This window comes from Trichechus manatus, unplaced genomic scaffold (assembly GCF_000243295.1).
Source record: "Trichechus manatus latirostris isolate Lorelei unplaced genomic scaffold, TriManLat1.0 scaffold00043, whole genome shotgun sequence".
In the NCBI taxonomy this organism is placed as follows: domain Eukaryota; kingdom Metazoa; phylum Chordata; class Mammalia; order Sirenia; family Trichechidae; genus Trichechus; species Trichechus manatus.
Genome location: NW_004443979.1, coordinates 10,280,263 through 10,294,142, shown reverse-complemented (window position 1 = coordinate 10,294,142; position 13,880 = coordinate 10,280,263). Strand labels below are relative to the sequence as shown.

The 13,880-nt window shown below is 34.5% G+C and overlaps 1 protein-coding gene across 6 annotated transcripts in view; it reads right to left on the bottom strand.

The window, feature by feature from the left end:
- The window catches only part of STRN3 (striatin 3), a 115,712-nt gene that overhangs the window by 4,957 nt on the left and 96,875 nt on the right, over positions 1–13,880 (bottom strand). For all 6 annotated transcript variants that reach the window (XM_023731492.1, XM_023731491.1, XM_004376532.2 and 3 more), the window contains 7 exons: positions 12,397–12,530; positions 10,756–10,931; positions 10,508–10,555; positions 10,109–10,230; positions 6,001–6,168; positions 4,859–4,999; positions 2,224–2,331 (listed from right to left, as the gene is read on the bottom strand). In XM_023731492.1, coding sequence (XP_023587260.1) covers positions 2,224–2,331; positions 4,859–4,999; positions 6,001–6,168; positions 10,109–10,230; positions 10,508–10,555; positions 10,756–10,931; positions 12,397–12,530 — 897 coding nt within the window. The remainder of the gene's footprint in view (positions 1–2,223; positions 2,332–4,858; positions 5,000–6,000; positions 6,169–10,108; positions 10,231–10,507; positions 10,556–10,755; positions 10,932–12,396; positions 12,531–13,880) is intronic.

Below are 13,880 nucleotides of genomic sequence, written 5' to 3'. Positions count from 1 at the left end.
GGTTGTTAACCAATGTCATAAAACAATACGTGTACTACTGTTTCATGAGAAACTATTTGTTCTGTAAGCCTTCACCTGAAGTACAATTAAAAAAAAAAAAAAGTTCCCTTATTTAGAATTTCCTTCTATCAAAAAAACAAACAAACAAAAAAAACCTCTTATTATTCCCTCAAGGCAAAGCTCAAATCCCTATTCTATACAGTCTTCTATCTAGTAGGATTCATCTTGCTGCGTGTGTGTGCGCGTGCGCACGCGTGTGTGTCCTATTCCTCCAAACAACCAATAAGCCCCCGGAAGGTAGGAACCATAGCTTACACATAACAGTATCCAGCATAGTGCAGAATACAAAATTCTGAATACATTTTTGTTAAAATGATTTACTTATCTAAATATTTACTGAATTCATTCATAGTATCAATTTCTATTATGTTTCAGATAAAAAGTTCAATAAATTTACTACTCATTTTAAAGAATAATACTCTAGTAACAACATAGCTAGTGAAAAACACTAGTTATGTATGCGAGGTATTATAGTTTACCATATTTAAATGAATTATCAACTTTCAAAGACGGTATCTTTGAAATCAAAACACTTGAACACAAATAACTTAATGTTGTGGGGTGTGTGTGTGAGAGTGAGAGTGAGAGAGAGAGAGAAGTTGGTTAATTCAGAAAGAATTAAGATTTTCCATAGTCTGAAGCCTACCGCTTAAAGTATCTTCACGTTAAGTAACTTCACAGATGCCTGCCCTCCCCCCGCAAAAAAAAAACAGCCCTGTTGCCATCCAGTTGATTCTGACTCATGGCGACCCCATGTGTTACAGAGTACAACTGCTCCCTAGGGTTTTCTTGGCTGTAATCTCTACAGAAGCAGTCTACTAGGCCTTTCTTCCGCAGAGCCGCTGGTGGGTTCGAACCACCAACCTTTAGGTTAGCGGCCAACTACAAACCGCATACGCCACTCAGCCTCCTTACCTTCAGGTAAGGTACTGGATAACAGAAAAATAAATTGGTACAATTTAGAAACAATTTGAAAGACCGTCTGGTTCTTAAGTCTATTATTCGGTAAAATTTTATAGACCACTTTCTTGATTTCTGCCAGTAAAATAGTTGTAGAGATTCAATTTTTACTTTTAACCCAACTTCTAAAATTCCTAAACTTTCCCTTATGAATGTAAATCTTCATTTGTTAATAAAAAGGACTCTTTTTAGAAACATGACAAACTAAGTGACCTCTCTGCCCTTGCATCAAAGAAGATCTTTAGGCTTCATAAAAATGGTTCCGAGAAACTGATTTGATAAGGTGTTAAATTGAATACATTCATATGAATATGAATCTTATTTCCTATGTAATATGGAGACCTGTGAATATTCATTCTATTCCCAACTTGTTCTACTGAAGTGAAAAGGAATATGTCCATTGAAGTGTTACTTGAATGAAAGGGATTTTGTGAAAGATTCTAAAGATAAAAAATTAATGCCATGTCCTAAATAACCTTCAAAGAGAAATCTGTAATTCTGATTCACTGTCTTACTTGATAGTTTGTTGACCCGAAATAATGCTGCAATTTACATTTAAATTTCTTATTTGGAAATCCTTCAATACCCCTGTTTGTTTTAGCTTCTCCTCAAAGAAGCCTCTCTAGCTGTCAGACCTTTCCTAAAAGAGAACAAGTAATATTTTCTATAGAATTCTAGGCAATTACAGATGAAAAAGATGTCCTTACCAAAAAGAAACAAACAAAAAACACCTGTGGCTAAATTAAATTTTGATTTGACTTCTATGTAATTGCTAAGCTTCCTTATAAGAAGAAATACAGGGGAAATGACAACACTGTCCACTATATTATTATTTGACTCATTGAAAAATAGTTTAAGAACATATGTGAAACGTCAAACACAAAAAAGAGACCTCTTCTCCTACATTAATTCATAACACTATGAAGAAAAAAATTCAAATGAAAGGGTTTATATTTAACTAACAAGACATGAAGAAATCATACTAGGTAGACAAGGTAGTATATACATTACTTAAAGATAAAACTTAATATACATTATAAGCATGCTACATTATGCAAAGTAAAAAGTCTGAATTACAATTATTTAATTTGGTAATTTCAAAGCCAAAAACTCAATAAACCTTACATAAAATAGCATTTTCTGTTCATCTAAAATTACAGTCTAATTAATATGAATAAAAAGAAAATAAGACAACTTGCTTACCCGTTTTATTGTCAAAAAATTTGATGTGTCTATCTTCATGAGCTGTTATTGTAACAGGAAGTGTGGGATGACTTACTACTCTGTTAATATGATTACTGGATTGTAAACCTAAATAAAAAGAAAGACAATGCATTAAAACTCAGTTTCAATTAGAAGCTGAATGATGGCTCTTTTAGTCTTACCAAAAAATAACAATCATTAAAAACTAAAGCCTCTGCATAAAACAAAAAATGTGAGAAGCAAACTATGGTTCCAGGGATTTAATTTTTAAAATAATAAACTCTTAAGCTATCATGTCCTATAATATGGATGTTACTAGGCTCAATTTTAAAGTGTTTTAATACAGAACTTCAAAATAGATAGTTCAGAATTTTTAGAAGACTCACTATAATTATTAACTCTAATAAATAGCCTATAAAAGAATTATAAGCATTTGATATAGAAAAAATTCCTAAGCGATAATAAGATGTTTGCAGGAACAACTCCCATCCTACCCACAGTGACAAAAAAACCAAAGAACCAGAATTAATGTTCTTTAAGAATGAAACTTTTTCTTTACTAGCAAGCTCTTAATTTTTGATTACATTAGAAATGAAGAACAGAGAGGGACCAAAACAAATGACAAAAAAAAAAAAAATCAACATTATTAGACTTCAACTAAATCATTCTGCATGTATGCAAGAACTCTCATATACTAACTTTAAACACACAAAATTAAAAAAATACATATATGGCTACCTACATAGGGTGTGAGAGGGAAAAAGTAAGGAAACACTGGGAAAGACACTTCTTTGAGTACAATTAGGTTTGAGATTTGACCATGGAACTATTTTAAAAAATTACATAATTACAAAACAATGAATTTTTTAAAAAAGGGAATCTCTAAAAATTAAACAAATGAACACAAATACATATCCAGTTGGAGGTATCTACAAAGAAATAAAGTATTCCAAATGACTTTAACGCACAGTAATTAAATTGTACATCCCTAGCAGAATCTACCTTAAGTACAAACTATTATCCAAACTATTTGTGGCGATGTTGGTATTATAATCCTGAAAAGACTGCATATTTATCACTGGGATAAACCAAATGAGAAATTGTGATAATTTTGTTGAAAAACAAGAGTTCCGGCGTGGTTAAAATGAGGTAAAGATGTAAAATCAAGGAGATAAACTTGAATTCGAATTGGAGTATTTGCATGAATTTATCAAGTGTCTTACTTTTTAAAAAATACATATTTCCTAGCTCTGTCTACTGGAAAAGCATAAACCAATGACCAACCCAGGAGCCATGAAGGCCATGAAGGCCATGAGGGACCAGCACCCAGATTATAGTCTCTAAATGCGTTTCCCATTAAAAGAAACCATGGCTCCTTAGAGAAATGGCTGGTTTCAGATCTGCGGCACAACATGAGCAAGATGAGGCCAGAACATCTTATCCTATCAGACAGCAAGGAAGCTATCAATGACTACCAGGGTCACATATGTCAAAAGGACTCAGGAGCCCACCCACTGGCCAAAGATGAGACAGTCTGAGCAGCAATAAAGATAATACCTGCAATGGACTGAAACACATCAAATACATTTATACCTATGAGAGTTTATACTACTACTAAAAACAACAGCCAAAACACTCAACGGTCACCTTTGCAGGATGCTAGGGAACCACCTCATCTGAAAACTGGTACATAAAGGGAAACAATGGCTCGTTTATCTTAGCCTTTCATATACAATTGCTAATTTCAAGATAACCAAATTATTGATGAGGGGACATCACTTTTTATAGAAATATTCCAGCTAATAAATGAAGGGGTGATAGAATTAGAAAATCATCATTTTCCAACAGCTAACGGACCCAGTCAATGATCACCAAGGCTGATAACATCACAAGAAGATAAGTACTAAACATTATTTAACTTCTGATAAAAGTTCACAAATCACCTATGAAAGTCTTGCCAAAAACATTTTAAAATTAAAAAAGAAAAAAAATTTAACCTGAATCTAAATAAGCCTCTACATCTATTACCAATTTAGAAGAAATAAAAGGGACAGAGGAGCACATTAAATGATAAGCAGCAAAATCCAGACCGGGGGAAAATCTATAGGGCAACCTATTCAATTTCATTAACAATTAAAAAAAAAAAAACAACCTGCAAGGAAAGTAAGAGATGAGGAACCTATAGATGAAGAGATACCTGAGAGACCTATCAACCAATCTCAGTGCACGTACTCTATTTAGATCCCTATTTAAATAAATTGTAAAACACACACCACACATCCCATCCTTCTAACATTGGCCATTTATAGGTAACTACTGAAGCTAAACAATGAGTACAACAGCTTTATTATTCTACTTTCATATGTATTTCCATAAAATGTCTAAAATTATTTCCTTTGCTTTTACCTTCACACTGCTCCACTCACGCTTCTATCCCATATACCCACCTACGCTTTTAAGAATGATTGGCGGAAACAATATGAATAATATAAAATACAAATATCACATATTGAAACTAATTATTTTGCCGTACTAAATTCAAAGAGTAAAAATATAAAAATCTGCTAAAAGGAAAATCATCATGTATTGTATAGAAATTCTTTTAAGAGTTTCAAAGAAATGCATGAAAACTTACCAGAATCTACCTGTGATGAAAGTATCACCAATGACTGTGATGTCTCTAAATCATAAATTATTGTACTACCAGTGTTGAAAGAGGTCACCATATGAGCTGGATCACAGCCTATAAAGTCCACTGATGTAGGTATTCCATGCTCTGAAAGGAGCCCAAAAGATACAGTACAAACACAGTAATTTAGAAATTCCTACTTTTCTAACGAGAAAAAGGAAATCAAATATTCTCGAAATACTGTTAATAATGGAAAAAAAGCAATTGTGTTAGGATGGTGATATAATAGGTAATTTTTCCTCAATTATTTAAAAAGTTTTTATAACATTCAAGTTAACATTATAAGAAAAATATAACTAGGGGCTCTTAAAGTAAGAGCAGACATATGCAAAAGGTATTTGTTCTGTGCATTTTCTTCGAAGGGAGAAAAAAATTTCTAGGTGAGTCTTTTGGCCTACTTGTGAACTATAGACACCCAACAAAATTAAGCATATACTACTCACCTAAAATATCTTACAACAGTAAATCTTTTTTTCCCCTTAAGGAAAACAAAAGGTCTGATTAAAAAATAATTTAAAAAAATTACTTGGCAAATAAGACCAAAAATGTATACATACATACATAAATAAATGTCTTACAATGCAGACTGGCTAAAACCTTCTTGAACAGAAAAAGATTTGAAATCATGCATTTAACTCAATGTGTACTTCCAGTTAAGGGTACTGTTTCAATGACTATGGCTGGACTTCCCAGCCAGCATGCTTAGGGCCATGGTGTGAATATGTTTGAAACTCTGATCCCTTCAGTCTTTGGGGCAGCTATTACATGGAACAGGTGGAAGGCCTCCCCTGTATTTCTCTGTTAGTAGCCTCATTTGTCTACCCTTTGTTCCATACAAATAGTTATATTTTCTATATGGGACATGACCTGAAAAGGTCAAAAAGCACTGAGTGGAATATAGTTGCAAAACGCTTTTCTTGTGTACAAAAAAAACCAACTAAGAGTCAAAAGACTGTCACAAGTGTTATAAAATTCTTTCAACACATCTCTTTGGGGCAGCAAAGAAATAATAACTCAATTGCTTTGTCTATCTTCCAAATTCCAACCAAAAAAAATTTAGCTTTTCCATTAGAGCAAAATTCACTTACCTTTGTCTCCATTGTAAGTGCAAATACATGGCAATTTTTCTTGTGGATTCCATAACCTAATAGTGCCATCTGCTGAACAAGACAGTAACTGATTTTTTATACCACTGTAAGCAAGACCCCAGACTGCATCTGAATGAGCAACTAAAGTGCCACCTAGAACATTTGGCTCTGGAAGAAAGAAACAAACAAATTAGCTAAAAGAAAATAAAAGAAATGCTTTGGTATATAATTTACCATATACTTACATACAAAGACCATACCTAAATGCCATAAGAAAATAAGCCAAAGTGTACACAGTGGCTGCCTCTAAGAGGTAGAGTTACATGGGTTATTGTTATTCCCTCTATACTTTCCGGTATTTTCCCAATTTTGAGTAAAGAACATATGCTTTAACAGCTTTGAGACAGAATTCACATACCATACAACTCACGCACTTAAAAGTGTACAATTCAATGGTTTTTATTATGCTAACAGAGTTGTGCAACTATTACCATAATCAATTTAATTTTAAAACATTTTCACCATTCAGCCATTTTTCCCCAATCGCCCTGCCCCCTTTCCACAGCCCTAGGCAAACTCTGGTCTACCTTGTGTCTACAGATTTGCCTATTCTGGACATTTCATATAAATGGAATCATACCATATGTGGCCTTTTGTAACTGGCTTCTTTTATTTAACATAATGTTTTCAAGGTTCATCCATACTGTAGCATGTTATCAGTACTTCATTTCTCTTCACTGCCAAATAATATTCCACTGTATGGCTATACCACATTTTATTTATCCATTTACCAACTGATAGACAGCTGGTGGCTAATAATGCTGGGCATTGTTAGTCTGATAATCCTGTTTCTCTAGTAAATGCTTTCTCCCACTTTCCATGAATGTTTCTTACTGTCTCCACAATTCTCACAGTTCTCAACCTCCCTTCCTCATGAATATTATCCCTCATACTTCACTGAGAAAGTATAAGCATTCAAATAGGAATCCCTTGCCCATCTTCCTGCTACCCAATCTATAAATCTAATAGTGTCTGAAATCATCTTCTCCCTGCTTCCAGATACAAGCATGGAATTGTTCTCCTTCCTATCAAAGGTATATTCTGATTCCATTCAACTCACTAACTTGCTTTCATGTTTACTCTCTCTCTAGTACACTGTCATATTCTCCTCCTCCATGGGACCATTCCCATAGAAATAAATATACTCCAGAATAATCCCTCAAATTAAAAAATCCTTCCCTTTCTGCAAACAGTAGAAAAGCATACTGAGTAAATATACTTTTTATCTCCCATTTATTTTATTGTGCTTTAGGTCAAAGTTTACAGAGCAAATTAGTTTCTCATTCGACAGTTTATACATAAAGTGTTCCCAGACATTGGTTGCATGCCCCAAAATGTGTTAGCACTCTCCTGATTTCCACGCTGGTTCCCCGTTTCGTCTGGATTTTCTACCCCTTCCTGCCTTCTCATCTTTGCGTTTAGGCAAATATTGTCCCTTTGATCTTGTGTAACTGATTGTTTTAAAGAACACGTTCCCCTCAGGTATTATTGTTTTATTTTATGGGCTTGTCCATTGTTTGGCAGAAAGGTGGTCTCTGGGAATGGCTTCATTTCCAAGTCAGAAGCAGGTCTAGGGTCATAGACTCAGGGGTTCCTTCAGTCTCTGCAGACTAGTATGTCTGGTCTTTTTTGTGCATTTGATTTTCTGTTCTACATTTTTCTCCTGCTCTGTCTGGGACCCTCTATTGTGATCCTAGTCAGAGTAGTCAGTAGCAGCAGCCGGGCACCATCTAGTTCTTCTGGTCTCCGGGTCATGTAGGCTGTGGTTCACGTGGTCCATTAGTCCTTTGGACTAATTGCTCCCTTAAGTCTCTGCTTTTCTTCACTCTCCTTTGCTCCAGATGGGAAGAGACCAATAGTTGTATCTTAGATGGCTGTTCACAAGCAAGCTTTTAAGACCCCAGTGCTACTCACCAAAGTAGGATGCAAAACACTGTCTTTTGCAGAGCAGGGAGCACTCCTGCCTGACTCTGGATGTGGGTGCAGAGTCCCTCCTGCTGGGAATGCTATTTGTTTTGTCTCAGTATGGTCCAGTTGTGCAGGTTTGGCTGGCAAGACGCTAGTGAGCCATAACTCTCTGTGTCCACTGTTTTTTTAAGTTTCTCCTTCTACTTGGCACTCTGTCCAATTCTTCAAGCCTTGCCTCCAATGCTCAGGGTTCCAAAGTTGTCATCTATATCCAATTCACTTGTTCTCTCAGGTCATTGTTTAAGAGAGACATCATGAGGCATCTGACTACGCCACCATCTAGAACCACCTCCTCCCATTTACTTTTCAAATCTCCCCAATAAGGCTTCTGATACCATCACCGTATCAAAACAACCCTTGCAACGATTACCAATGATGACATCTATCCTGTCAAATTTAATAAATATTTCTCTTTCTATGATGACGCAAAACATTTATTTGTTGTTTCCATCAGACTGCTTTTCACCCATACACTCTGCACTGAATGAAGTCCTTTTACTCTCTGGTCTTAGCCCCAGGGTTCAAGCTTTAACTGTCTGGCCAAGAACTGTTAAACAGGAAAAAAAAATTGGCATAGCGGTGCTTATGAAAATATCTCATGAGGAGAGGGCATGGTTGGCAAAGAAATGTAGAAGGCGCACATTATTTGTGTAAAAATTACTATTTACATTGTAAATAATATAGTTTTTTTTTTTTAACATCATAGAGAAAGTACCAATTCAAGCTTAAATACTCATGGCATGACATTTAATTTTTCTCTTTAATAAAGGAAGCTGCTAGCAAGCGGAAGAACTAAATGAGACAAATATATGGTTAAAAAACCTTGCATGATCGTTAAGGTTGTGTGTCAACTTGGCTGGGCCATGATTCTCAGTGGTTTGGCAGTTATGATGTAGTTTGGCAGTCATATGATGATGTGATCACTTCTATGAGTTGATATGTGATCACCTCCATGATGGGATATGCTGTGAGTAGTCAATCAGTTGAAAGGGAGTTTCCTTGGAGGCATGGCCTGCATCCAATATAGGTGGACTTTCTGGCAAGGTTCACAGGCTTTTGCTCCCTCTGGATCCTGCAGCTGGCTCCTGTTCGCCCGACCTCCGGTTCTTGGGACTTGAACTAGCAGTTTATTTACGATCTTGCCTGCCGATCTTGGGATTCGTCAGTCTTCGCAGCCTGTGAGCAACAGCCCTGCTGTCTGACCTGCTGATCATGTTTTCACCAGCCCCCACGGCTACATCAATCAGGACTCACCCACGGACTTGGGATGTTCCAGCCTCTACAGCCGCATGAGCTATTTCCTTGATATAAATCTATTTATATATTTATATACTTTACTGGTTTTGCTTCTCTAGATAATCCAGCCTAAGATACCCTGTAATAACTCTATTTGTCTGGAGCCAACAGAGGGAGGAGAGTCAAGAACAGGAGGAGGAAATGGAACGTGTGGCTAATTGCTTCCATGAACAACTGCCTTCTATGCCATGGAACCAGAAGAACAGGATGGTGCCTGGCTACCATTACTAAACATTTTGATCTAAGATTCTACAGAAGAATCCTGATCAAAAGGGGGAAAATACAGAACAGAATTTCAAATCCTCATGTACTCTAGACTTTCTGGAGCCATGGAGGCTGGATAAACCCGAAACTATTGCCTTGAGATAATCTTTAAACCTTAAACCAAAAGAATCCCTGAAGTCTTCTTAAAAGCAAATAATAGTTTAGCTTAAGTAGTAAAAAAGGTCTGCCTTAAGCATTTATGCTCTTTTAAGAATTATTTATATGGGATCAAACTGACAACAGCAACTCGAAAAATTAGATAGGAAACTTAGAGGGCAGTGAGCTTATGTTAATGGGGAAGGAACAACTCAGAAAGGCGGGTGAGAATGGTTGCACAACTTGAAGAACGTAATCAATGTCACTGAATTGTACATGTAGAAACTGCTGAATTGGTGTATGTTTTATTGTGTATATTCTCAACAAAAAAAAAAAATCCAGAAAAATCTTATAGTAATATTTGAGGTATTTATTTTTACATGCTTCATTAACATAAAAAAAATGTTTTGAGCCTTTTACTTACCATACGTATCATACGGATCCACATTAGGGCTAGGCATATTCCACCACTGGATGGTTGCATCAATACCACCACTGAAACACTGTTCTCCATTAGAACTAATAGCTAATGACAGAACAGGACCACTATTATAAAAAGAAAGGGAAAAAAATTACTTACAAAGCCTAAAAAGAAACCACACGCTCATCCCCCAACTTCTGAATTTATGTGGCATCTAAAAACTGTTTACAGTAAATATGTACATTTGAATAATACTGATTATACTCTCACCAAGACAATTATTAATCAAATGACATATTATTCAACTTACATATTATGACAAAATTAAAGGCTTATAGATGGGTAATTAACCATTAATAATAACTAAGGTTGTTAATTAGGTACAAATTCAAGAAAACTTACATGTGGGCCCTAAATGTGTAGATAGGCTCTACATCTAAAGAGGCACTCCTAAAAGAGGGGAGAAAAAAGAGGCGGAGAGAAGGCAATTAAATAATCATAAATCACTGGTTGATATTAAAGAGTCATTGGTAAGATCAAATGTGTGCATAAAAGATATGGGACAGTAAAGAGGAATGATTAACCTGTAATTATTAGCAAATCTGGAGGAAAAAAACAAAAAAAAAACAGGCTAGCATTAAAATACTTGCTTTTTGGCAGGAACTGTTTTTTGCAAGTTCCAAAGTTTCAGAGTATGGTCCTCAGAGGCAGTAACCAGCACAGGTTCTACAGGATGAAAAGCTAATGCCCGTACTCCATCAAAATGGCTACGTAGTGTATACTTGGGGTTCCATGTCTTTCGAAAGGCATCTTTATTGGCAGGCAACTAAAAACAAAGACAGTGCAAAGTTTAGTGGTAAAAGTAGTGAATGGATAGGCATGTGGAATTCTTTGTTTTTGGTGTGTTTAAAACATATACTTAAAACTGTTTTGCTAAAATGTCCAGTGGAAATATAATGTACCTTAAAAATTATATAACAACACATTTTTATCGTTTAAGAACTAAGAATAATAATATCATTAGTCTTTCAAATACCTAGATCAAATGAAGAGCCCCATAATCTGTTTTAATCTAATCATCAAGCTAAACCCAAAGCTCCTATTAAATGTCAGAAGAATAATATCATTAGTCTTTCAAATACCTAGAATGAATGAAGAGCCCCATAATCTGTTTTAATCTAATCAGCAAGCTAAACCCAAAGCTCCTATAAAATGTCAGATGAGAACAACACAATAACTACCATTGCTGCAATACTTTAAATGAAAACATTAAAAATTATATAAATTATTACCGAAAAGCCAAGGGTACAGTAGTAAGAGTATAGTTACCATTTATTAGCATGAGAAATTTTTAAAGGCAGCAAGATAAGGTACTTTCCAAATCTGAACTAAAGACACTTTAAGAACATTTCCATCCCACTTTCACTATGTTGATATTGACACAGGTTATCTTTTTACCTTCACTTCTCCATCTGTAAAGACAGGCTGTGCAACCACTTCTAAAGCAGTCATAAGTTTACTAAAATTTAATTGTTTATATACTTTAAAAATATTAATGAGGATAATCCAGCCCACCAAGGCTGACATCTCTAAGAAGCATTTTAACAAGCAAAAAATGTAAAAAGAAAAGAAATTCATTATAAAAGGAAAGAAATTTAATTTGCTGGAAAACTACAAAGTCATTAACATAAAAATCTAAACAAGTATAGTTAACTCTCAATTGAGTGTTAATTTTCTAGAAATCAAATTTCACCCAAGACTAGTTTCACTTCTAACACTGTCCTTCCCATCTCCCCAGCATCTCCCTACCCTTCAAATGAAGAAGTAACTAAGCAGTCAGGAGACCATGCAAGCCAACTTTAACATTATCCTTAAGAAAATAAAAGTTCAAAAATAAAACATGCTTTTTAACAAGTATCCTAAAGGCAAATAAGTGATTCGGGTTATCTATTTTTTTTTCTTGTTAACACCAAAATGTGGCTTAATTTGTGTAGATAAATTGAGAGTTGACTACTCAAGATAGATATTTATCTACCAACGTTTTAAGGTAATCATCCCAAACTCTTGGCTAATCCACCACAATACCTAAGAATAATTTAAACACCACAAAGAAAGTAGTTATTTAAAAAAAAAAAAAAAAAAGTCACTTCAAATCAACACATTGACACACTTATTTTAAATTTATCTCTTCCATGCACCTTGATATTAATTCTGTATTAGTTAGAAGTGATTCCAAAAATAAGGAGCCTTCTATTAAATCATTAAAAAATTAAAAATAAAACTGCACTTACATCATAACTATAGTCTGCATCATTTGTTACCGTCAAGTCTGCAAGGTCTCCAAGGCCCAGTACACTTAACAAAACATCATCAGAACCCATAATAAATGACTTGCCTCCTCCAGATGGAAACGTTATTGGTTCAGCTATAAAGAACAAAACCGCTTCTTAAATGCTGAAAAATCATACAGTACAAGACAATATTGTGGGGGAAATGTAAGCACTTAACAGTTATAATATTCAGTAATATAACTCATTTTTATTTTCCCATTTTTCCCTCCTTAAATCTTCCACCCAAAAAGTCCTATTACTGAGTGGTAATAAACAAACATGTAGAACTGCAACATAACCTTCTACCAACAAAATATGCACTAGATACATTATTCTAGAGGTGGGGTATAAAAACTTTTTCTATTTAAATCTCTCTCCAGCTCCATCATTTGCACATTTCTAACTACAGTTTACATGTTAAATAAGAAACAGAACACAATTTAAATAAAGGAGCTAAATACTACATGCCAGCTACTCATGGGCATCAGATCTCGTTTCTAAATCCTCTTTGCTTAGAATTGCTAGGTATGCTAGTACCTGATAAAAATTAATACAAGCATTCAAAAATAAATGGTTGCTAAACACCCCGCTATACAACGTATCAGCTTACTGAAAGGAAGCCTTAATTGCTCATATTCCGCCAGTTGCAGCGATAATGTCAGTTTCCTTTCTGTCCAGCGTTTATCCATGTGACCTTTAGAATGTCTTCTAGCTTTAAAACTTTGACTATGATTTTTATTTTAACTTCTACTTTTATTTACCACAATACTTCTAATATGAAGCAACTAATCTCTATCAACTAAATACGTAACATTAAATTTCTGATTAGAATTATCTGCCACCTCAGTTTCAAACTAAACTCAGGTGAAAGTCTCATTTTACTTAGTTTTTTCATGTTTATCATACAAATTATTGCAGCTTTCCATTTACAGTTCTGATTCAATTATTTAAAAAATTTTTTATACAGTGTTGACCAACTGAAATCAAACTCTGCCATAATTTAAGTAACTACTATTTTACGAATATTTTGCTCTAACAGTTATAGTGTAAGCAATAATTCTCAATATCATTTCACACATATGCTTTGAAAGCAAAATTTTAACCCTAAGATGCAAGGGGAAAGTCGTTATAATACAAAATAACATATCAAACACATTTAAAATTGATGAGCAAATTTAAAAGGGAAACATTGTATCAAAACCCAAGCTGATCATCAGTTTTGAAAATTTTATATAAAAAATGATATAAATTTAATATGCTATAAGAAACAACAGGTATGAAATCTGACGGTCATCATTAATACTACTGAAAATGATTCTGAGAAAATATAATTCAATGCCTTCTAGATATACACTACGGTAAAAGTAAAATTAATCTTTACTTAGAATACCTTATTATTTTATTATTTTACCATATCAAAATCATATAATGTGACTGAAGTAAGG